General features: G+C 39.7%; 1 protein-coding gene across 1 annotated transcript in view; it reads right to left on the reverse strand.

Annotated features, from left to right (window-relative positions):
* The window catches only part of LOC127415094 (solute carrier family 15 member 4-like), a 91428-nt gene that overhangs the window by 23309 nt on the left and 42595 nt on the right, over positions 1-25524 (reverse strand). Inside the window, exons 7-8 of the mRNA XM_051653645.1 lie at positions 22514-22672; positions 7189-7347 (exon numbers count right to left, since the gene is read on the reverse strand). Coding sequence (XP_051509605.1) covers positions 7189-7347; positions 22514-22672 — 318 coding nt within the window. The remainder of the gene's footprint in view (positions 1-7188; positions 7348-22513; positions 22673-25524) is intronic.

The following is a 25524-nucleotide window of genomic DNA, read 5'->3' on the forward strand; positions in this document are numbered from 1 at the left end:
AATGACTCGAGGCAAGGTTCAGGAGGGTTGTCACGAAGACTTCTATACTAGAAACATTTCCATTCTTTTGTCTCGCTATCATCCCTTTGTTTTCACCTATATGCCTTGGTAGGCACTCCTTTGAAAGACACCTTTATTTTCTTTTGTCGTATTCAGTGAACATGCCCTTGATTAAAACACTGACATTTCTGTAAGTGGCAGATACTGATTCTACATCAGGAAGTGTGGGTCATGTCTTCGGCCTTCTGGTTCTTTGCATGTTTTTACGCTGACCTCAGATCAAACAGACTGCACATTCAAGCTCACCTCTTTGAAAAAGAAAAACGGAGGAGCTCCCTGTGAGGGCAGAAAAAAGATTATTTTACCAACACTGCGAGCCAAAAGAGCCCAGTGACCCTTTCAGTCCCGCAGAAAAAATAAAAGACAAGGGAAAATGTCTCTGAAAGCACTTATCAAAGACTACATCACAAGTTGGGGGAAACTGATAAAAGTTCTGGGAAGCAGAACAAAAGGAAGTTTGTTATTAAGGGCACATTTACAAGACACACAACATCTTGTGCAACATTTTTCCACTTAAAGTAAAGGAAAAATACTTTTATAGATAGGACTTCTGTTACCCTTGTGTTCCCAAATAAAACAGATTGAGGAGATCCAAGCTAGTGGAAGGTAACACCAGAACATAAATTATGCCTGATGTTAACATTGTTTATTTGCAAGAAATGTCTGTGGATTTTATTACACGATTCACAAAAGGTATTATATAAATCAGATAATGTCACGAATATGCCCAAAAAAATCGGTGTTGTATGCATTTTGTGCAGCAGACTACTGCTATCTGGCATACTTTGCTGGGACTATACAGCCTCACTCCACCACTGTGATCCAGGCACCTCAATATGAGCTTTAAAATGCAGTCAGGTATTTTTCCGCATTTGGCGCAAAAATATTTTTTGTTGATATATTTGGATATATGTCCTGACTTCATTATTAAATCATAATTTGATTAATTACTGCTGCCATGGTCACTGGAAAATGTACACAAACATCTCTTTTAAATTAAACTCTGCCTGCTTTCCACTAGTGGTAATAGTTCATTAATAAGCAACAATTACGCACCAGGCAAATACTGTTAAGCTTTGTGAACAAAGTGTAATCTACTGTATAAGCAGCCTAATTTACATAGAAAGGAGGCATGTTTTCCCTGAAAAGAATGACAATGACTTATTTTTAATACTCATGGCACAGGGCTATTTCAGACATTTTTTCGACTGGTTAAACTGGATTGTGGGTCGTACGTGAATAAGTGAATGCATATTTTTGCATTAAAATGCTGCGTTCAAAAGTAGCACAACTGTTAAGCGAATTCAGTCCTAATGGTTCAAGACTCTATGAGCTTTTCTTTTTCCATTAGCATGCTAAATGCAGCCAAGCATTAGCATAGATGCACGGCGGGTTGCAGATTTATAGCTGCTAGCCTCCAGGGACAATGGAAGCTCTCTGCTGTTTCTGTGCTGATAAGTGATCGGCTCTGATTCATGATGTTGTGCAAACTTTAGCTGCTAGCCCTGTGGGCCGATGGCCTCCAGCTTCAAAGAGACTTTGACAAGTTTTGTTGGATTTTAAAAGTGAGACAGCATGCCAAACTCATCCCTACATGCAACCTAAAAGGTAAGTTTGATTTGCTAAACATTATCCTGGGAGGATGATCAAATCTGTGAAAATAGGTAAGAGAGGGCGTGTTATTGAGCTGAATGATGTGTAATCAGGCCCTCCAGCTAGTGATTAATACCTGGGCATCTGATCCCACATTAGCTGGAGTCTGTATATGTATCCGCAGGCATGCCACTGGCTTGGATGGTTTCTGTGTGTACATATACTTTAAAAGTTCTCAGCTCGACACTTCACAATTCTCGCTCTCTCTACAGGACCTACAGTGTTCCCATACCACACCACAGGAAACAAGGAGAGAGAACAGTAATGGTGTAACCAGCAGAGATAAAGAACAACATTATGCTGGTGGCCAAAAAATAAACAACAAGAATCCAAACCAATCCTGTTTAATTCCTGTTGTTCAGCCACAAAATCATCAGAAGACACATGGGCATCTAATTTGAATTCCACAAGTGTGTGATAATCTGCATGTGTCTTTTTCACTTTTCTTCTTTACCGAGATGAAGAGGAGAGAAAATAGATATAAAGAATAGGATTATGTTGAAGCCGTGGCCTAGTGTTTAACACACATGCTCTGACATGTTGAGCTGTGGTGGTCATGTAGGCAATGAATGGTTCAAGTCCAACTTGTGTCATATCTTGATCCCGTTCATTTTTCTTCACTTAGATGAGGAGGTAAGAAAATAGATAGCAAGTAGCTGATTATGTTGGAGCCGTGGCCTAGTGTTTAGCACACATGCTCTGACATGTTGAGCTGTGGTAGTCATGTAGGCAATGAATGGTTCAAATCCAACTTGTGTCATATCTTCATCCCGTTCATTTTTCTTTACTTAGATGAGGAGTTAAGAAAATAGATGGCAAGAAGAGGATTATGTTGGAGCTGTGGCCTAGTGTTTAGCACATACGCTCTGACATGCTGAGTTATGGTGGTCATGCAGGCAATGAAGGTTCAAGTCCAACTTGTGTCATATCCTGATCCCATTTATATTTCTTCACTTAGATGAGGTGGTAGGAAAATAGTTAGCAAGAAGGGGATTATGTTGGAGCTTTAGCCTATAGTGGATATGCTCTAAAATGCTGAACTCTTAGAGCTCATGCGGGATTTAAGTTAGAGTCTCTTCGAATCCTGTTGTCCTCTCTTCTCCCCATTATTTCCTGTCATTTCTCTGATGTCCTTAACAATAAAAGTGACAAATAGGAAAAAAGAATTGGAATATGTGATATAATTCATATTAAGGCTCACTCTAATATCCCAATGATGCTTACCAAACAAATCAAGCAAGAAGGGACAGATTTACATGTACAAGCACACACTCTCTCTGCTGACATTGGCAGAAATCCCTCACACATGTCTGGGTCTGCTGTATTAATGGGCACTAAGCAGTTTGTGGGTAAACTGTTCATTTACCTCTGAAACACAGAATAGGTAGGAGTACATCTGGACCATTGAACTGCATCTGAATGGAAATCACTATGCTATTCATCACCTAAGCAGTGGCAGATTTACAAACCGATTCTGCTGTTACTCTGATTTACTCTTGGAAATCCAAGAAGCTCCTTTGTTCCATTAATTCAATCAGAGCAACATGCACACTTAAAATTATATGACTATCCTCATTGTTCAAGACAGAGATTGAACAGACACGCACTGGCTATGAACTGTTTAGCTATTTAGTAGGACAGAAAACGAATGCTCTGCTCATAACTTCAAATGTGCAAAATTTACTTTTCAAGTGTATACACATATCAGTACATCTCATCTTAATCCAGGAACTTTTGCAACACTTACTTTACTGTAATTTTATCCTGTACATAATCTGCCAAAGTGCCTAGAACTCTCATTCAAGGTTTAACCTGACAATATACCCTGACAGTTTTGTTTTTCATAATGTGTAATGAATTATCCATGTAGTAAAACCAATGAATTAACCACTATGATTTTTAATCAGGTATTTTCATGTATTGTAACTTGCACGTTGAATATTCATGAAGGTATATCATGTTTACTATCGCTGAGTTTCCTTTTTGCATGTCTCGAATGCTAATGAAGGGTATTTTTATTAGCGATTTCATTATATAAAAGTTCATGATTAAACATTGCAAACAATTTTGAGTGGGAAACAGAAACCTTAAGAACAAAGACTCATTAATCACCTTCAGAAGGAGGGACAGAGAGATGATCACCTGGTATCTGAAAAGACACCTCCGATTGGCTCAAGGCACCTTTGGGATGCGGCCAACCTCAGCTCAACAAAACCTCCCCTCCTAGGACGAACTTCAGTCTTCTCTTCCTCTTTTCTGTGCGCTCCTGCCTCTTCCTCGTGGCTCTTAGCCTTTCTACGCCCAGGATCCGCACAATGTAGAGTCCAGGAAAGATTGGAACGTAAAGTTCAGAGAAAGCTCTTCTCTTCGCTACGACTCACACATGTGATGGGAGTCGTGAGTCACCCTTGTGGGAGGCCTCGCTTCAAAGCCCTGCCTCATCATTCCAATCCATGATCTTACCAGAGGTCCAAAACATCGATGGAACAACCAGAACTTTCTACAAAGAACCAAAGCAACTCAAGGAAATGCAAGTATATCTCCAAACTTTCACTGAAAGTGCTGGTGTCTCCTTAATATAATTTGAGTAACCCAATTGCAAATCGAGGTATCCTAAATGAAGTATCGATGGCTCAAGACTTCATAAAGTTAAATTCTCTCTGTTACAGATTTTCCATTCACCTTCTTTACAGTTCACTCACCACCTATTTTTCATGTTTGTCTGTGTGTTAGTTAGTTAGTTAGTTCGTTAGTTTGATGTTTTAGATTAGCAATTAAGTCTTGTTTGTATACAAGGATAATTTGACTGTGGTATATTTTGAAAAAATAATCTTGTCACTTTATTTTTTTAAAGGTCTATGCTCCGAGCTCGGACCATATCTAAACATATTTGTGATATTATTTTCAATAAGACATGAGAATAGTATTACTCTAAAGAGTTAACAGATGCATCATATCAACTCAGCGTGGCCCAGTGATCACACGTATACCTTAATTCTTTCAATAAGTGAATTAATCATAATTCCTTAAGATAATTCCTTACATATAAACTGTGAGCGGATACACCAAGCCTGTTGTTTTACATATTAATGGTGGAGAATCTTTTATACAGATTTATAATCTGATAATTTGTCATTTATCCATCTTATAATGGTGGTCGAATGCGGCTAATTCCATTATACAATTTCCTACATAGAGTTGAAGTCAGAAGTTTACATACACTTAGGTTGAAGTCATTAAAATTAAATTTTTAACCACTCCACAGATTTCATATTAGCAAACTATAGATTGGCAAGTCGTTTAGGACATCTAATTTGTGCATGACACAAGTAATTTTTCCAACAACTGTTTAAAGACAGATTGTTTCACTTTTAATAGACTATATCACAATTGCAGTGGGTCAGAAGTTTACATACACTAAGTTAACTGTACCTTTAAGCAGCTTGGAAAATTCCAGAAAATGATGTCAAGCCTTTAGGCAATTAGCTTCTGGCTAATTGGAGGTGTACCTGTGGATGTATTTTAAGGCCTACCTTCAAACTCAATGCCTCTTTGCTTGACATCATACAACAGTATGCAAGTTTAAACACCATGGGACCACGCAGCCATCATACAGCTCAGGAAGGAGACATATTCTGTCTCCTATAGATGAACGTAGTTTGGAGCAAAAAGTGCAAATTAATCCCAGAACAACAGCAAAGGACCATGTGAAGATGCTGGAGGAAACAGGTAGACAAGTATCTAAATCCACAGTAAAACGAGTCCTATATCGACATAACCTGAGAGGCTGGAAGAGGAAGCAAGAAAGAGGCCAATGTTCCAAAACTGTCATAAAAAAGACAGATTACAGTTTGCAAGTGCACATGGGGACAAAGATCTTACTTTTTAGAGAAATTTCCTCTGGTCTGATGAAACAAAAACTTTTCGGCCATAATGACCATCATTATGTTTGGAGGAAAAATGGTGAGGCTTGAAAGCCGAAGAACACCATCCCAAGTGTGAAGCATGGGGCTGGCAGCATCATGTTGTGGGGGTGCTTTGCTGCAGCAGGGACTGATGCACTTCACAAAATAGATGGCATCATGAGGAATGAAAATGATGTGGATATATTGAAGCAACATCTCAAGACATCAGCCATGAAGTTAAAGCTCAGTTGTAAATGGTCTTCAAAATGGACAATGACCCCAAGCATACCTCCAAAGTTGTGGTAAAATGGCTCAAGGACAACAAAGTCAAGGTACTGGAGTGGCCATCACAAAGCCCTGACCTCAATCTGATAGAAAATTTGTGGGCAGAACTGAAAAAGTGTGTGTGATCAAGGAGGCCTACAAACCTGACACAGTTACACCAGTTATGTCTGGAGGAATGGGCCAAAATTCCAGCAACTTATTGTGAGAAGTTTGACCCAAAGTTAAACAATTGAAAGGCAATGCTACCAAATACTAACAACGTGTATGTAAACATCTTACCCACTGGGAATGTGATGAAAGAAATAAAAGCTGAAATAAATAATTCTCTCTACTATTATTCTGACATTTCACATTCTTAAAATAAAGTAGTGATCCTAACTGACCTAAGACAGGGAATATTTTCTACAATTAAATGTCAGGACTTGTGAAAAACTGAATTTGAATTTCAACTGTATTATTGTTGGAGATATGCAAAGTCACTAATTTCCTACAAAAACGACACATTTTTTTTTTATTTGAAAGGGTACACAAACACAAATATGTGCATGCACGCACACACACAAACACACACACACACACACACACACACACACACACACACACACAGTGGCTAAATGGGCACTCACCTCTTGGGTTTAGTTAGAGTGTGCATACGCACATGTGACGCATACATCATCCATCAAGCACATGTGCTCACCTCTGACACAAACGACAGCTTGAAATTTGTGATCTCTTAGCATAATTACAATAATCGCATTAAAACAGAATGCTTATCAGGACCATCTTTCATCATTGATTTCTTTCATCAAGATGGAACATAAAAATTATTGATTTTGGGGATATTTTAACACCATTCACCTTAATTAATAATTCAGCAGATGGCATCAAAAAAGTTTTTCTTCGAGATCTAAGCTGCTGTCTTGGTTTAATTGCAATGTTTTTAAAGGTGTGTGTGTATTTTGAGTTGTTAGCACTTTTAATGCCATAATGAACTTAACACTGACAAGGGACAATTTGGGCTAATTTGATTATGCTTTCAGCTAATAATAAGAGTGTACTCTCAGCTCAACACATTTAACCATGTTTAAAATTTATTCCACAAAAATGTTTCTTTTTTCAGAAAAATGTGAAAAAATATCTGCCTTCCATCACCATCGGATAATTATAGTTTTGAAAATTTCGCTAGTTTTAACTTTTATATCGTATTCACAGTGCTGGTTACTGGTTCAAACTCTCAAATGCTGCATACTTATTCTGCCTTCAAACACTCGCACCAAAGTCTTACCGAAGTCTTTATGTGAGGACATCCAGCCGATGGCTTTCAGAGAGACGATAGCAAGAAGTCCAGATCCCACAAAGGAGCCGATGCCAGAGAAAAAGAAGAACAGGCCCATTATAGCGCTCTGCATGGACCGCGGGGCTGCGGAGTAGGCAAACTCCAGACCTACAAAGACAAGCAGATGCAGAAATCAGTGATCAAAGTCCCAAATGTGCTTAGAATACATGATCAGATCCTCAAAGCCGTCCAAGGTGCTCTACGCTATACAAAAACACCCTGAGTAAGCAGAAAACATGGTGTTGCAGAAAAGTCATGGTTGAAAAATGATATGTTCAACAGCTATTACATTTGTAACAGGCTTGCTGCATGCAAATAACATGCCAATTATCCCTAAACACTTACACAAATCTTTTAACATTTTTAGAGGAATAGTTCACCCAAAAACAAAATATTCTGTAATTTAATAATCAATTTATCAGTTTTATGTTGTTTAAAAGTCATATGACTTTCTTCCACGTTATACAAAAGGAGATCGCTTTCTATTCAAACTCAAATTCAAATTGCTTTACTGGCATGACAAACATAATTACATATTGACAAAGCATTGCAGAAAAAAATAAATAATACAAAACAAATAAATTAATAGTAATGATGGAATAATACTGAGAAACAATAAAGTTAATTTAGAAAACAAAGGCATGTAAAGTAATTGTGATCAACAGATTCAGTAAGTTGTGATAATAATTGTATTATGGCTTTATTTACTTAGTGGGAACCACTACTTTTGTTTATGAAAAAAGATGCAATGAAAGAGAATGGTGACCGACTTACATTTGGAAGAAAATCATATGGGTTTGGAACAATATAGGATGAATAAATAATGACAGAATTTAAATGTTTGGGTAAACTATCCCTTTAATTCTTTATTTAGTATGTTTATTAAGCGGTTTTCTGTGAGTTGGCTAGTTCCCAGAATGTAAGTAATTTCAGGTTTTACTAAGCTTGTGGAGACCCAAACACAAACAGCAACACCACCCTACAAAGCCGACGAAAAAACCTAATCAAAAACATCAGCCAAAAAGTGGGATTAAATGACTAAAACAACATCTGAAAGTAAGTAGGTGAATGAATGTGTGTCCATTCACCCGTAGCACTCAGCTGAAGGTCTAGCAGAGTGACTCAGACACACCTACTCAACTGCCAAAATCAGCACTCATCCCTAAATATTTACTGAGAGAGAAAGATGAAAAGGAGTGAAAGTGAGGGGGCTGAGGAGGAGAAAAAAAAAGATGAAATAGTAAAGGAGAGATAGAGGAAGTAGAAAATGCATAGAAGAAGAGAAGATCAAATCACTTTCTTTGACCCTGAGTGCTGGCTGCCTACTGGCTGACATTGATAATTTCATGGCACCTCAAACATGTCATTTTTAAAATTATGGCTTGTGGGCACAACTGTCAGACTCGTTTACTGAGCCTGGTTAGGCCATGAATCTCCTCGCTGATAGATGGATAGATAGAGAGAGAGAAGGGGAGAGGGAGGGAGGGAGGGGGGGAGAGATAGAGAGAGAGAAGGGGAGAGGGAGGGAGGGAGGGAGGGAGGGGGGGAGAGAGAGAGAGAGAGAGAGAGAGATCGAGCGCAAGGGTAAATCAGCAAGAAAGAAGAGCAAAGGAGAAAATGGCAGATAGTGTCTAATCCCATCCCGCAATCCCACACTAATGCCTTCACTAGATCCTGCTCTAAATGAACACATATCATTAGGAAATGTGGAGGCAGGTGTGGAGAACGAGAGGGGCAGAGAGAAAAAGAGTGGTGAAGGAGAGATGGAGAAACGTGGCTGCTGTATTACAGTGTTTGCGACTGTCTGAAGGTACAGGTGATCTTTTCTAAGTGCTGTTTGTTTCAGGGAGGCTGTCTGTGTCCTTGCACGACAGTGTTAAAAATCAATAGAGAATATAATATTTTATGAGCTCAAGAAAAAGAAAACGTAAAAAAGCCAACATACAGTTATTCTACGAACTTGTTGAACTGAGTTCAAAATGTATGACTCTACATTCACCAAATTCTTTACAGACCTTCAGACTGTTCTGACTTATTGTGCTATATCTTTTTAGACTGATTGTATTAACAGTTTTCACATCAAATATGTTCAAACCGGCCAAAATTCCTTTTGGCTTCCATTCAAAATTTTGAGTGTAATAACTCTTAGTGCTTTCGAGCTATGATGGCAAGAAAAAGCATGTGAACCCTTTGGAATTACCTGCTTTTATGTATAAATGTGCCTTCAAATCTGGTTTGATTTTCATCTAAGTTAAAAATTATTATATTGTTCTTGTACATATTGAATACATCATTCATACACTCACAGTGTAGGTTGGAAAAAGCATGTGAACCCCTAGGCTAATGACAGCTAAATAGAGTCAGGAGTTGGCAAACCTGGCATCCAATTAATGAAAGGAGATTGGAGGTGTGGGTTAGAGCTACTTTGACTTATAAAAAGCACTCAAACATTTTGAGTGTGCTTTTCACAAGAAGCATCTGCTGATGTGGACCATGCTTTGCAAAAAAGAGATCTCAGAAAACCTACAACCAAGAATTTTTGCTTTGCATAAAGATGGAAAGGGTTACAAAGTTATCTCGAAGAGCTTAGATATTCTGTCCACAGTTAGATAAACTGTCTGTAAATGGAGATGATTTAGTACTGTGGCTACTCTCCCTAGAAGTGGCCGTCCAGCCAAGATGATTCAAAGGGCAAACCGCAGAATGCTTAATGAGGCAAAAAAGAACCCTAGATTTACAGCTAAAGAACTGAAGGAATCACTGGACATGGTTAACATCTCTGTTAATAAATCTACTATTCGGAAAACATTAAACAGAAATGGTGTCCTAAGGAAGCCGCTGCTTTCCATCAAAAACATTGCTGCACTTCTGAAGTTTGCCAAAGACCAACTTGACACTCCACAACGCAACTGAGAAAACATTTCACGGACTGATGAAACTAAAGTTAAATAGTTTGGGAAGAACACGATGCACTATGTATGGTGTAAAAAGGGCACCACATACCAACATGAAAACATCATCACAACAGTGAAGTATGGTGGAGAGAGCGTCATGATTTTGGGCTGCTTTGCTGCTTCGGGGCCTGAATCGCTTGCCATTATCAAGGAACAATGACCCTAAACATTGAAGTTAATCCACTACAGAATTACTTCAAAAAAACAAAATCCACCTTTTAGAGTGGCCCAGTCAGAGCTCAGACCTTAACCCAAAAAAGATGCTGTGGAATGACCTCAAGAGAGCCGTTCGCATCAGACATCCTAACACATACTCGCGAGCGGGGCGTGAGCAAGGCGTGAGTATCGCATTGTGTTTTGGTTTTCACATTGGCCACATCTCTTTTCTAAGTTACTACGGCAACGGTGGGCAGTAACATGCACCTGTTTATCAGCGTACGTGGTCGTGATTGGTTAATATATCAAAGTCCCTTTCAAGGCAAAAACAGTCCTCTCAGCAGTCATCTTTGGAACGATCTCGAAAGCTCCTATCATACAGCTCCTATCTACTTAAATGGGGAAAGACTGAAATTTCGAAAATGGTTGGTCAAGATTACAACCAAAGAACATATTTAAAATCAGGAGTAAAATCTGACAAAAATAGTATCATAAATTGTGCTTCTTTAGCTCAAATCACAAAAAAAATAAAAAATAAAAAATAAAAAATACTTTTTTCAGGCTGGTTTAGCTAATGTGCGGATTCTCGAGCTGATTGACAGGCGATGTCTGTATCTAAAAGGTGATTGGCTCTTTTACCTGTAAAGTGAGACTTCCTTTCTACATCTGTTCCAATTTCTCTTATTCATTTTAATACCAGTGGTCTGTCTCTTCTAAATAATCTCTCTATATGTACAGCAAAAGTCCTGCAATTTAATTTAAAAATTATTTCATTTATTTAGTTATTTTGTGTTTGTCTGTATGCAGACCTATAAATTGTAGTGTATAGTAGGTTTGGTTTAAATATTGTTTATTTGCTTTTGCATCTTTTCTATAATCTCCTGATTATTTTAGTTTCCTACTGCACCCAGAGCCACTGAGTTCAGCGTGAGCCGTGTGGCAAAAATAGGCTCGATGCCAAAACTATCCGCTCACTGCCGCGTCTGGGACACTTCTGGGATGCATCACCTCATGACTCACGCTTGCAATGTGAAGAGTGTATTCTGTTAACATGGGCGCCGAAATGAAAGCACGCTGCTCACGCCTCTCTCACGGAATATGTGTATCAGGCGTAAGAATTTGGCTGAGCTGAAGCATGGTCCAAAATTCCTTCTGAACGTTGTGCAGGTCTAATCGGCAGCTACCGGAAACGCTTGGTTGAGGTTTTTGCTGCCAAATGAGGATCGACCAGTTATTAAATCACTTACTTTTTCCACAGGCATGGTGAATGTTTAATGGGATGTGTTCAATAAAGACATGAAAGATTATAATGGTTTGTGTGTTGTCAGCTTAAGCACATTGTGTTTGCCTATATTTACGATTTGATGAAGATGAGATCAAAATTTTATGACCAATTAATGCAGAAAACCAGCTAATTCCAAAGGGTTCACATATTTTTCTTGCCACTGTACATCCACCCAACTCGGCATAGACCTTCAGTGTGTTCTGACTTATTCAAACTGACACATCTCACAGTTTTCCCAGTGGACAATCATATTTGCCCAAAAAGTCCTATCTGTCTGATTTTTAGTCTGACTGTGAGGGCTGGATAACATTCAAATTTCAAGCTTTTAAAACATTCATACAAGGCTTTGTCAAGAAAACATCTAAGTTTGTCTTTACCTATATAGTTGGATATTGATATGCATTTGAATCCAAAGGCCCTTTCACATGACTTGCATCAATATTCCCCAGTGCACATGGTTATTTAATATTTATAAAGAAATTTCATTGAATCTACAGCAAATCTAACTGTACTGTGATATATACCGTTACTGTGATATAAAATAACTCCTACTGTCACACACAATTTTGGTCTTACCGCCCACCCCTAAAGTCAAGCAGTGTAATAATTCACTCAAAGTTTGAACAATTCAAGGTTTGACCTCATTTGCCGCTGACCTTTTCACGGGAAGCAGATGATTACCAGACAAATTTGCATGATGTATCTTTACATCAGTGTTGCCAGTGTTCTCAAAACATAACTTTCTGTACTAATCTCAAATATATTTGACCTCTTTTGAATGCTTTCACTATTTTAACTGTTACTCCATTTTCTTGCCAACTAGAAACCTCATAAAATCACTTTCTGCGATGCTATCTGCCACGCTTTTCACATGGATGTCGAAGCGGTGCATGATGCTTGTGTTCAGATGGGAACTGAAACTCTGATGCGAGTCTTCTTAACCAGTAAGAACATAAGGGTTAAGAGATGAGGGGCAAAATAATAAACAAATACTACAATATGTCTTAAATGAGCCTAATGACATGGCCATCCACTATATCACACAAGTAAATAAAACATGACCTTTTCTAGCTTCAGAGCTGAATTATAAAAATACAAATAAAAAAAACAGAGAACAACTGTAACTTCAAATATTCTGGTTTAACTTTTCCCTTTTGCAGAGTCAAGCAGTGGGCGATTTTCTTTCTTGGAAAACAACATTAGCCTTTAACATTTTTTTGGAGAGAGCGATATAATTAAAATTCCCAGCAGACAATAAGCCTCAGTCAGGTTTTAGGTCTGTCCCCTCTACCAGAGTCCACACAAATCTATTTCCACAGGTGGTGTGTGTGCACACAAGTGTGTGTCTACAAAACTGAAAAATCAGACTCTCGAATCAACTTCCAGCTTCCGCTGTCATCCAACAGCCCACGACAAAAGAGAGCTGGCAGTAGACTCCATTAAAAGGGATTTATTCAAATAGAATAGTGCCAGAGGAGGGAACTTTCCAGAGACATTTGTCACATTTCTTGTCATCCAATTTCCTAGAGGTTCCCCAGAGGTGGGGACAGAGCATTGAGGCTTTATTTTAAAGGGTCCTACATGCTATCAAGAGGCATTTGCATTTCATGAGAGGATGGGGACACTGGAGACCTGGGGTGAGTTGGAGAGAGTTTGGAGACTTGACTATGAAAGTGTGTCAGCACAATGCCGCAGAGACATGACATTATCCAAGACCAAACTGTGTTTAGTTGTTGTTGCAGTCACATTAAATCGTATTGTGATTGCCCTAAGGACATGAAAAGCTGTTTTCCCCCAAAAAGATGGTGCCAAGATATTTTGCATCATAAAGGACGGATAAATGTCCTGCAGTTTAGTTTATGGATAATCTTCCAGATTAGCATGTAAGTGTCCCTCTCAGAGCAGAACTGATAAAAGCTTTAAGACACATTCAAGATGCATAATCAAAATTTAAATGACAAAAATGTATGGAAAACTAAAGCAAGCTAATTATCCATATGATGAATGTTGCAGTGTGTTTAATTTGGCTATTAGTAGTCTAAGCCTGATGCCCTGACGTGACACAGCGGCTTTAGGCTGTCTCCGCTGGACACGCCAGCACGAACGTTCTAAACCATTTATATGTGTTGTTAGCAGTAGTAGCACCAGCGTGTGCAGCGAAAAATGGAACGGGACACCAATTTACTGTTGGCAACGGACACCTCCACTGTAGACAGCATCATTGATTTTAATGGGTTTTTTTTGCTTTTGACGCGACGCACAGATTGCGTCTGTTCTAGACTGTGTGTAACATGGCATGCCAACGCACTGCTCACAGTCCAGCTGTCGGATGCATAATGCACACAAAACTGGAAAACACTTTCTTGATCTAGTAAGCGCTAATCTGATTGGCTGTTTTTGAGTAAGTTCCTTGATGTAGGGCACAGGGTTATTTTTTCAGTCTGACTTGAAACAAAGTTGTGTTTACAAGGAAATGGGTTGACACAACAAGCCCTTCTAAGGATAAAATCATCCCTAGACTTGCCAGTGTTTGCCAGATTAGTGACAAAATCTAGAAAGATATTCAGAGTCTTGTTTAAAGTACTTACAGCATTAGTAATATCCAAGAGTTTATTATAATTTATTATTTAATTTAATATTTATTATTTATTTTTAAACATTTTCTGCTTAGTTCACTGTTTTTGTACAATCATATGCAGAGACTGACACAGCATTTTTAAATGAATTTTTACCACATCCTTTTATTTTGGTATAATCTCAGATAACACCACCCCTGAATGGCATGTAAAACCAATACAAACTATGATTAATTGCTTTACATGTCAGTCAGATAGCTTTTCCAGTATAAATGGCCAGAATAAGCTGCAGTCTGGACCAGACTTTTTGCCACAAGGTTAGGTTATTAGTCAAGCACTGTGTCAAACTGACTTCTAGCTATCTTCCAAACCATTCGTGTTCCACAGGAAAATGGCTTATGCAAGAAAATGAAAAATAAAATGTATCTTCATAATTTCTGGGCGACATTCTATTCAGTGTCTTTAATCTTTATATTTTTGATGGCATCTTTGCACCTCTTCAATTTCTCTATCATTTCACAGCTGGCTGTGATTAAGTGCCAGGCAGCTTCTTGTATTGATTCTCATGGCTTGATGGCTCTCTTTAGGGTTAAAAGCGCCTGTGCAGATAGCGCCTTATAGCTTTTTCACAATACTTGAACCCCTAGAAACGTGATGGAGGAATGGAAGATTACACTTAGCCTTCCCCATCTCCCCATTCTGCTGGAAATTCAATCAGGGGCCGCAATATCCACCGTGGACATATTATTGCACCGGCGCTGTGCCTCTTTTCTTTAAATATTTTTGGGTCTGCAGATAAAAAAAATTAAATAAAGATGTTACCTGTTAGGGACAGCCCCTATCCCCACAAGAAAGTGCAAAAAAGGAAAAGTAAAAAGGATGTGAAGTGTGATCTTCAAGTTGGTGCCATTTACAGTAGATGGTGTGCTGTGTCAGAACGTAAACTTTTTTATTAAGGGGTAATATTTGTCCTCCTGGAATTTATTTTTAGCGGCTTTTTTTTTTTTTTTTTTTTTGTCTAGACATTAACACACACACACACACACACGTCTGTATACACTAATGAGCCAAAACATTATGACCACTCACAGGTGAAGCAAATAATGTTGAACATCTCCTAACAAGGCCACATGTCAAGGTCTGGGTAGATTAGATGGTAAGCAAACAATCAGTTCTCACCGTCAACGTGTTGAATGCAGGAGAAATGGGCAGAAGTAAAGACCTGAGTGACTTTCACAAGGGTCAAATTGTTATGTCCAGAAGACTGGGTCAGAGCATTTCTGTAACGGCAAGGCTTGTGAGATGCTTCCGGTTAGCAGTGGTGAGTACGTACTGACAGTGGTCCGAGGAGGGACAAACCACAAACCAGCAACAGGGTTTTGAGCGCCCAAGGCTCATCGATGCGCGAGGGTAACGAAGGCTATCCCGTCTGGTCCAAAACGACAGAAGGTCTACTGTTGCCGAACATTTTAATGATGGTTACAGGAGGAATGTGTTACAACACACAGTGCATCGCACCCTGCTGCATATGGGGCTGCGTAGCCGCAGACCGGTCAGAATGCACCCCTGTCTACCGTCGAAAGCGCCTACAATGGGCACGCAAGTGTCGGAACTGGACCTTGGAGCAGAGGATGAAGGCCACCTGGTCCGACGAGTCCGGTTTTCTTTTAAATCACGTGGACGGCCGTATAAGTATGCGCCATTTACCTGAGGAAATTATGGCACCAGGATGCACTGTGGGAAGATGACAAGCCGGTGGGGGAGTGTGATGCTCTGGGCAATGTTCTTCTAGGAAAACCTGGGTCCGGCCATTGATGTGGACCTCAGTTTGACAAGTGCCACCTACCTAAACATCGTTGCAGGCCAGGTACACCCCTTCTTTGCAGTGGTATTCCCTGATGGCAGTGGCTTCTTTCAGCAGGATAATGTGCCCTACCACACTGCACACACTGTTCGGGAATGGTTTGAGGAACAAGAGTTCAAGGTACTACCCTGGCCTTCAAATTCCCCAGATCTCAATCCGATTGAGCATCTGTGGGATGTGCTGGACCAACATGTCTTATCCATGGTGGCTACACCTCACAACTTACAGGACTTGAAGGATCTGCTGCTGATGTCTTGGTGCCAGATACCACAGGACACCTTCAGGGGTGCTGACACAGCAGGTCGGCGCTGTTTAGGCGGCACATAGAGGACCAACATCATATTAGGCAGGTGGTCATAATATTTTGGCTCATCGGTGTATATGGTTTATGAGGACTCTCCATAGACATAATGGTTTTTATACTGTAAAAACTACATATTTTATTCCTTAACCCTACCCCTAAACCTAATCATCACAGAAACCTTGTGACATTTTTACATAAAAAAAAAAAAAAAAAACATTGTTTAGTACAGGGGCATAGATAGTACAGTGACCACCCCCCCAATAATCAAAACAAGCAAGTATTGGGCGTGGGTAGCTCAGCGAGTAAAAATGCTGACTACCACCCCTGGAGTCACAAGTTCGAATCCAGGGTGTGCTGAGTGACTCCAGCCAGGTCTCCTAAGCAACCAAATTGGCCCAGTTGCTAGGGAGGGTAGAGTCACATGTGGTAACCTCCTCATGGTCGCTATAATGTGGTTCGCTCTCGGTGGGGCACGTGGTGAGTAGTGCGTGGATGCCGCGGAGAATAGCCTGAAGCCTCTACACGCGCTATGTCTCCGCGGTAACGTGCTCAACAAGCTACGTGATAAGATGCGTGGACTGACGGTCACAGACGCAGAGGCAACTGAGATTCGTCCTCCACCACCCGGATTGAGGCGAGTCACTATGCCACCATGAGGACACATTGGGAATTGGGCATTCCAAATTGAGGAGAAAAAGGGAAGAATATCATACTTCACACTGCAAAATCTATGCCCTATAGCATAATACCCTCATAATTACCAGTGTGTAACCTAAAAAAAAACTGTCCACGTAAACCATATATAACTGAACACACACACACAAATACACAGTCAATGTATGTCAAAGTCTTTAATTGAATCATTCCATTGAAATAAAATCTCAATTTGAATATTTATGTATGTTACCTATAAAGTCAAATCAATATCAAATACTAAAAAGGCCCTAAATAATGCACAAGATATAACATAACAAACAATGTATTTTTTTAAAATAATTGGCTGTTCTCTGTTAGATTAAACATATCTCTGCTATCTACCATCACAGTAGATTTTGATGCAATTGCTGTTTTTGAATTGTTGGGAGTGTTTTCTTCATGTTCAGTATTTTCAGAGTGGATTTTACTTTTCTTATGAAAAAACACTTCTTATTAGGTTCACATTCAACTATACCTGCCTCTGAGAAAAAAATACAGATATCTGATAGAGGTCAATATGGTGTCTACAGAGCCACAAAAAAAACATACTAAACTCAAAACTAGATAAGAGGCCTAGAGTAGAATATCCTTATCAAATGTTAGATAACAGATAAAAAAAAAATTGCAATTCACAACAGGGGCATTTTAGTCTTCACATTTCAAATTTCTAGGCCGTTTTTGCCAAGAGCTCTGGTTAATTTCTGGCCCTGATGAGTTTTGAGGGAAAAATATGTTTCCAAGAATGAGGGTTTAAATGGACAGAGAAGTACCCTTCTCTGGGGGTAAAAATACTGCAAGTACAAACCCAATCAGCGGGAGAGGGTTAAAGAGGAGCCGGGGACACCAGTTCAAGAGAGAGAGGGAGAGAGAGACACACGTGGCGCTGTGTGTGTGTTTATGTTTGTTTAAGTTAATTTATGTAATTAAAGTTATGTTGACTGTTCTGCCGGTTCCCGCCTCCTTCTTGCCCATCCTTTACCCATTTACATTGGTGCCAGAACCTGGGAAGGGGGGGGGTTGTGCTGTCGTGGAGTCGTCGCTGCTGCCCGCCAGGGGACAGAGGAGTCGCTGCTGGCCGCAGGGAGTCGGAGTAACCGCTGCCGTCTGCCAGGAAGGGGAGGAGCCATTCCATCCACCAGGGGTTGGAGGACTCGCTGCCGTCTGCCAGGGGAGGAGCGGCTGTCGTCTGCCAGAGGGTGGAGGAGTGGCTGAGGACCAGGTGACGGCATGTCCGGGGACCAGCGAGTGAGGTTTTCTCTCTCTCTGTCTCTCCCCCTCGCTCTTTCCCTCCTCCCTCTCTCTCCCCTCGTCTCTCCCAGGGCTCTAGAGAGGCAGGGAAAACCTGAATCGGGCGGCGGAGGAGTGTGATGAGGAGGAGGGTGTGGTCATAATGATGGATGCCCGGCGCTGAATCAGCCCAATCAGCGACAGAGGCATAAAGAGGAGCCAGGGACGCCAGTTCGAGAGAGAGATGCACGAAGCTGTCTGTGTCTTTATGTTTATACGTAGCTGGCTGAAAAGCAGTGCAAGTTTTAATGTGTTGCTGAAAAGCAAAGTTTTTGTTAAACACTATAAAGTGTCAATTAAATGTCTGACGTGGATTGTTCACCCGGTCCCCACTTCCTCCATTCCACATTAAGAACTTGGTCTGTTACAATCGCCGCCTCTCTTGTTGGCACAAGTCTTTAGTCTTCTTATAAAAGACCTTGACAATACTTACAGGATTGGGTCCAGATTGAAAAAACAATCCTGTTAAAGGACCAAAAGCCATGGGCAACAATGTGATTTTAAGCACCTGTTTTACAGGGGTAGAGGAGAAATCCAGTAATCAGTATTCTCTACAATTCAGTATGAAGGGAGAGTGTTTTTCCCTGCCTTTGCCAAATGCCAATTATTAGTCTTGCTGGTTCGTAAAGGCTAAGAGGAGGGACGCTGCAGCCTTTGATTTACTCTGTGCGTGAAATGGGTGTGAAATTACCTGCGTGCTTTGAAAACAGGCATATTTGAACATGACCTTGGAAGACAAGCTGAAGGGTCGGAAATGAGCACAGTTGTGTGCTTAGGGGGAAAAACAGCTGTAGTCTATAAATTCATAGACTAGAATTTATAATAGGGATGGGTCAGGATGGTTGACTAGTCACCCCTCAACATGACAAGTTTATTTCGATTTTTGTAACATTTTCGTTTTAGCTTTAATATTTTTATCAGCCGTGCTTTACAAGGGATGAATTTAGAGATGCAACATCTCTGAGAAGGTTTTAGCTTGCTGACAGCTTCTCCAAATTCATCCCCTTTAACCTCTTCAACTCTGGGACATTTTTGGGACTCCAACATCATAGTTTTAAAATGTCCTGATATTTCCAAGTTTTCCATGAAAACCTTGTAAGACAGCTGCTTCAGAAAAGTGTTATAGGAAATTGTAATGATGAAAACCTATAGAAAATTGCAGGAATATGACGGAAATTGCTGTAATTATTGTAGATCTCAGTGGTGACGGCAGATTTAGTGGTAACAGGAGCTGAACCACACAACAGTAAGTGCGATGCTTTTAACAAAACTCAGTGTTAGGGGATTTAATTTTCTTTTCATCCGTTTTTACATTCATCTCTAGCCAACTTCGTTTCTTAGATTTTCTTGATATTTTCTTTTGTGTTCCACCAAAGTTTTTTTTCCCCTGCCATCTTAACTGCGTAACTGCAATAATGTATCGCCAAGCTCATATCGATCAGTCCTGATTGATACAACTACGGATTCCTTACAAAGCAATTTTAGCAATGGCTCAGACAAGAGCTGCTACATGAAGGCAGAGAGAAGTTTACTGCAGTTCTCCAAAGGACACACATTGATTACCGCGGTCATTAGAGCAGATGAATGATCCTATGGAAAAAAAACTACAGTACACAGAAAAGAACAAAGCTGGAAGACAAAAACAAATTACACACCTAAACACACTAAAAACAAAGCAGCTCATTTATTCATCTAGACACGTTCTTCATTATATGAATTTTCATTTATGAGAAACAAAATAAGGCCAAATTTCAGAATATCAGAAAAGATGTGCTGGATTATGATTAATATTAAAGTCATTTTCTCTTTAATGCGTCTTATCATAGTAGACCTAGCATTACATTTGACCTTATGAACCACTGAATATTAAAGGGGACATATGAAAAAAAAATTGGGATATGATATTATGCAGACATACTCGAACATGAACTATCCAGACATATTCGAACATCCACAATGCAAAGCTCCCTCCTCAATCCACAGAGACTATTTAAAGAAACTAAGCTGCAAAAGTGGGTCATTCAGACATCATCACTATGGTATGGATGTCAGAACCATGAGCATATTAACATATAAATTCTGACATTTACATACAGTTGTGCTCAAAAGTTTGCATACCCTTGGAGAATTGGTAATATATGTCCCATTTTTAAAGAAAACATGAGTGAGCAGGCAAAACACATTTCTTTTATTTCTTATGGGATTCATATTCAACTGTAGGTTATAACAGAATGGCACAATCATAAAACAAAACATGGCAACAAAGAAAAAAAATGAAATGACCCCTGTTCAAAAGTCTGCATACCCTTAGTTCTTAATACTGTGTACTGCCCCCTTTAGCATCAATGACAGCGTGCAGTCTTTTGTAATAGTTGTCTATGAGGCCCCAAATTCTTGCAGGTGGTATAGCTGCCCATTCGTCTTGGCAAAATGCCACCAGGTCATGCAAAGTCTTTGGTCGTCTTGCATGAACCGCATGTTTGAGATCTCCCCAGAGCGGCTCGATGATATTAAGGTCAGGAGACTGTGATGGCCACTCCAGAACCTTCAGCTTTTTCTGCTGTAACCACTGGAGGGTCAACTTGCCCTTGTGCTTAGGGTCATTGTCATGCTGGAAAGTCCAAGAGCGTCCCATGCGCAGCTTTCGTGCAGAAGAATGCAAATTGTCTGCCAGTATTTTCTGATAACATGCTGCATTCATCTTGCCATCAATTTTCACAAGATTCCCCATGCCTTTAGAGCTCACACACCCCCAAAACATCAGTGAGCCACCACCATGCTTCACAGTGGGGATGGTATTCTTTTCACTATAGGCCTTGTTGACCCCTCTCCAAACATAGCGCTTATGGTTGTGACCATAAAGCTCTATTTTGGGAGAGGGGAGGGGAGGGAGAGGGAAGAGGGAAAGAGCGAGGGGGAGAGACAGAAAAACTCGCTCGCTAGTCCCCGGACATGCTGTCACCTGGTCCTCAGCCACTCCTCCACCCTCTGGCAGACGATATTTCAGTGTGCCAGAAGCTGTGAGGCATGTCAAGGTGTTGTCGGGCATATTGTAACCTGGCTTTTTTGTGGCATTGGCACAGTAAAGGCTTCGTTCTGGCAACTCGACCATGCAGCTCATTTTTGTTCAAGTATCGTCGTATTGTGCTCCTTGAAACAACCACACCGTCTTTTTCCAGAGCAGCCTGTATTTCTCCTGAGGTCACCTCTGGGTTATTCTTTGTATCCCGAACAATTCTTCTGGCAGTTGTGGCTGAAATCTTTCTTGGTCTACCTGACCTTGGCTTGGTATCAAGAGATCCCCAAATTTTCCACTTCTTAATAAGTGATTGAACAGTACTAACTGGCATTTTCAAGGCTTTGGATATCTTTTTATATCCTTTTCCATCTTTATAAAGTTCTATTACCTTGTTACACAGGTCTTTTGACAGTTCTTTTCTGCTCCCCATGGCTCAGTATCTAGCCTGCTCAGTGCATCCACATGAGAGCTAACAAACTCGTTGACTATTTATACTCAGACACTAATTGCAATTTAAAAAGCCACAGGTGTGGGAAATTAACCTTTAATTACCATTTAAACCTGTGTGTGTCACCTTGTGTGTCTGTAACAAGGCCAAACATTCAAGGGTATGTAAACTTTTGATCAGGGCCATTTGGGTGATTTCGGTTATCATTATGATTTAAAAAGGAGCCAAACAACTATGTGATCATAAATGGCTTCGTATGATCATTATCCTTAAATAAAAGACAGTTTTTTTGCATGATCAGTCACATTTTCAAAATCAATGCCAAAATGTCACAATTTCTGCCAGTGTATGCAAACTTTTGAGCACAACTGTATGCCTTTTCATATACATATGCAGTATTCAACTAAGCCTTTACAACAGTGTGAAGTAAACCAATCATAACAGAGGTCATTTACATACAGTCTTAAAGGTATGGGAGCAAAAGCAGCCTGTTTAATTCTAAGAGTCAAAGAAAGTGCAAGAAACTTTGATTAACATTAATGGTAATGTTACAAAAGCAAAAATGTTACAAAAGTTTAAATTTCGCCACTCTAAAAGTGTAAGATTTTGATGTATGTGTGCAGGTGAGTGGTTCAGAAGCTTTTTGCAAATTTTAGTGCAGATGGCAAACCTAAAGACCACCTACCTGCAATACTAGCGAAAATTTCGCTGACCCCAATGAGGACGTATTGAGGCACCTGCCACCATATGGGCAGATCAGCTGCATAGTATATACCTCCACCGAGTGTCTGCTCGATAGGTCCTTGTTTGTTGACAATATCCAGCCTCTTCGTCTCTAAAATGCCTGTTAGGGGTGGAAAAAATTGGGATACAGAGATGACTAAGTACCTCATAACAGTTCAGAATCATAAGAACGATATTTCAAAGAAATATAATTATATTTTGATCTTAGTATCATGATAAAATATGTGGAGCTATGGACTGTTTATGTTTGGCTGATAAAGAGAATGGATAGTTCTTCCTAGTTTCAGTTTCAATATCTACTGATTGTCATTTTCTCTTTTTAAATTATGCATTTTCAGTAAATGTTTAGCAAAATAAACCATTAAATTTCTGCAATTTTGTGTACTTTGAGTGTGTTAATATGTACAGTGCATCTGGAAAGTATTCACAGCGCTTCACTTTTTCCACATTTTGTCATGTTACAGCCTTATTCCAAAATGGATTAAATTCATTATTTTCCTCAAAATTCTACAAACAATACCCCATAATGACAATGTGAAAGAAGTTTGTTTGAAATCTTTGCAAATGTATTAAAAATAAAAAAAACGAAAAAAATATCACATGTACATAAGTATTCACAGCCTTTGCTCAATACTTTGTTGAAGCACCTTTGGCACCAATTACAGCCTCAAGTCTTTTTGAGTATGATGCTACAAGCTTGGCACACCTATTTTTGGGCAGTTTCTTCCATTTTTCTTTGCAGGACCTCTCAAGCTCCATCAGGTTGGATGGGGAGCGTCGGTGCACATAACATAACAAAATATGGAAAAAGTGAAGCGCTGTGAATACTTTCCGGATGCACTGTACAAAAATAAGCTGATAACTATCAAAAAACAGCTCATTCTAAAAAAAACAGACATGAAAATGGCATGAACATGCACATATTGAATAAGCAAACAGCACGCTGGTAAAGTTGTTCAAAAGCAGAAGGAAATCGAGGTACTTGGCAAAAATCTGTTCGATCGATTTTGCTTAAACAGTTTTGACCTTCTCACATAAGGTGTTTGAGTGACCTTACACATAGTTTTCAAGCATAATTAGTGTAAGATTGTGCATGTAAACTCACACATTTGCAATAGTTTATTATTTGAGTGAATTTTCATTAAAAGTTTTGCCAAGCAAATTTGCACACATCTCATTTGCAATCATTAAATTGTATTACAGTATATCATATAAATCAGCATTAAATAAACTCTTGGTCACACTGCTTTCCAGATATCTGCATCGGCCATTGAAAAACCCATAACAGTCGAACACTAGGTTTAGAGCATTTGTATGCATGTGTGTTTCTGGCTCAGTATGTCTTAGCATTAGATCTGTATCAGATACCATGTATGCATGTCTGGAGGGCATGTAACAGTGAATGGAAAAGAAAGAACGGTCCATTAATGGATTAAGTGTCAGGTCAATGGCAGCACTTCATGTAGGTTAAAATGGCTTATCTTCCATGCATACAAACATGTGCGCACACATACACAGACACACACACAATTATATCAGGTTGGGTTTAGCATGTAATCGTAGTGGATGACAGAAGCAGTCTATCTAAAAACTTGATCCAGTAATAACCAGGTTCTAGGTGTTGTTGAGATAACTCCTCATGGAATTGTGTCTTAATCCTCAATCACACCAACATACAAATATCCCCATTTTCTTAAGTGATATAACATTGTATTTCATATGCTTAAAGGGATAGTTCACCCAAAAATGAAAATTCCGTCACCATTTACATTTACCCTCATGATGTTCCAAACCCATATGACATTCTTTCTTCTGTGGAACAAATTTTTTTTTCTTTACAATGAAAGTGAATGTTTACTGTGGCTACCATTCTGCACACATCTCTTTTTGTGTTCCTGGAACAGCATTAACAGGAGTAAATTATGACAGATGATGAAATGATGAATTTTGTGTGAACTTTTGCTTTAAAATAGCCAGTCTGTGATACAGTGCTTCAGTTAACAAAAGACTAACTTTTTTTCCCTCATCCATCTCATCTTTCATTCCCACCTCCACTCGTCGCCTAAACACCAGAAGGGCTCCACTCTGATCTGCGGCTGTGGCATGTCAGATTTAGATCGGAATACAAATGATGCCTGGAATAAAACATTCTCTGGCTAAAAGTGCAACCTGCTGCAGATTACAGACCCCACTTCTGCACTTCCAAGAGATTATAAACCCAGACAATACTCATACTTTCATTTCTGGGAAAAATTTGATGGAGGTGGAACTGCCCCAAGGCATCATCTGCTGTGTGGCGGGTATGTGTGTGCATATGTCTGTTTTCAGCTTTGTTGTCAGAGCAGCTTGTCGTGGAAATGCCCGCTTCTTGAGTGCAGGACAACAAGTGTGTCCAGGTGTGTGGGCATCATCTGTGCCTGTGGGCAGTGTTGGGTTTAGGGTTGTGCCACTGCCAAGCGCCCATCTGTTTGGGCAAAGTTCTTTAAATGTTTGGACGAGGGTCTGGAAGTGATGTCAGTGTTGTAAAACCCATCTAACCTCTATTGGGTTCAGCGACTAGGTAGCCGTGGATTAAAAGTGCTCGAATACACTTAAGTTAAAGAGGCAAGAGCATTGTGTGTGTGTGCACATGAACAGAGCATACAGACATACACACACTAAACTCTTGCTCTTCTGTTTTCTGAATCATAGTCAGAATGAAACAGTGTTTGCAACCCATTTTACTTACATAATGTGACACACTATATGGACAAAAGTATTGAGACACCCTTCTTAATCATTGAATTCAGGCATTTCATTCAGTCCCATTGCCACAGGTATATAAAATCAAGCACCTAGCCATGCAGTCTGCCTTTACAAACATTTGTGAAAGAATGGGTCATTCTAAAGAGCTCACTGAATTCAAGCATGGTACTGTAATAGGATATCACTGTTACAACAAGTCAGTTCGTG

Source organism: Myxocyprinus asiaticus, chromosome 24, assembly GCF_019703515.2.
Source record: "Myxocyprinus asiaticus isolate MX2 ecotype Aquarium Trade chromosome 24, UBuf_Myxa_2, whole genome shotgun sequence".
Classification (NCBI taxonomy): Eukaryota; Metazoa; Chordata; class Actinopteri; order Cypriniformes; family Catostomidae; genus Myxocyprinus; species Myxocyprinus asiaticus.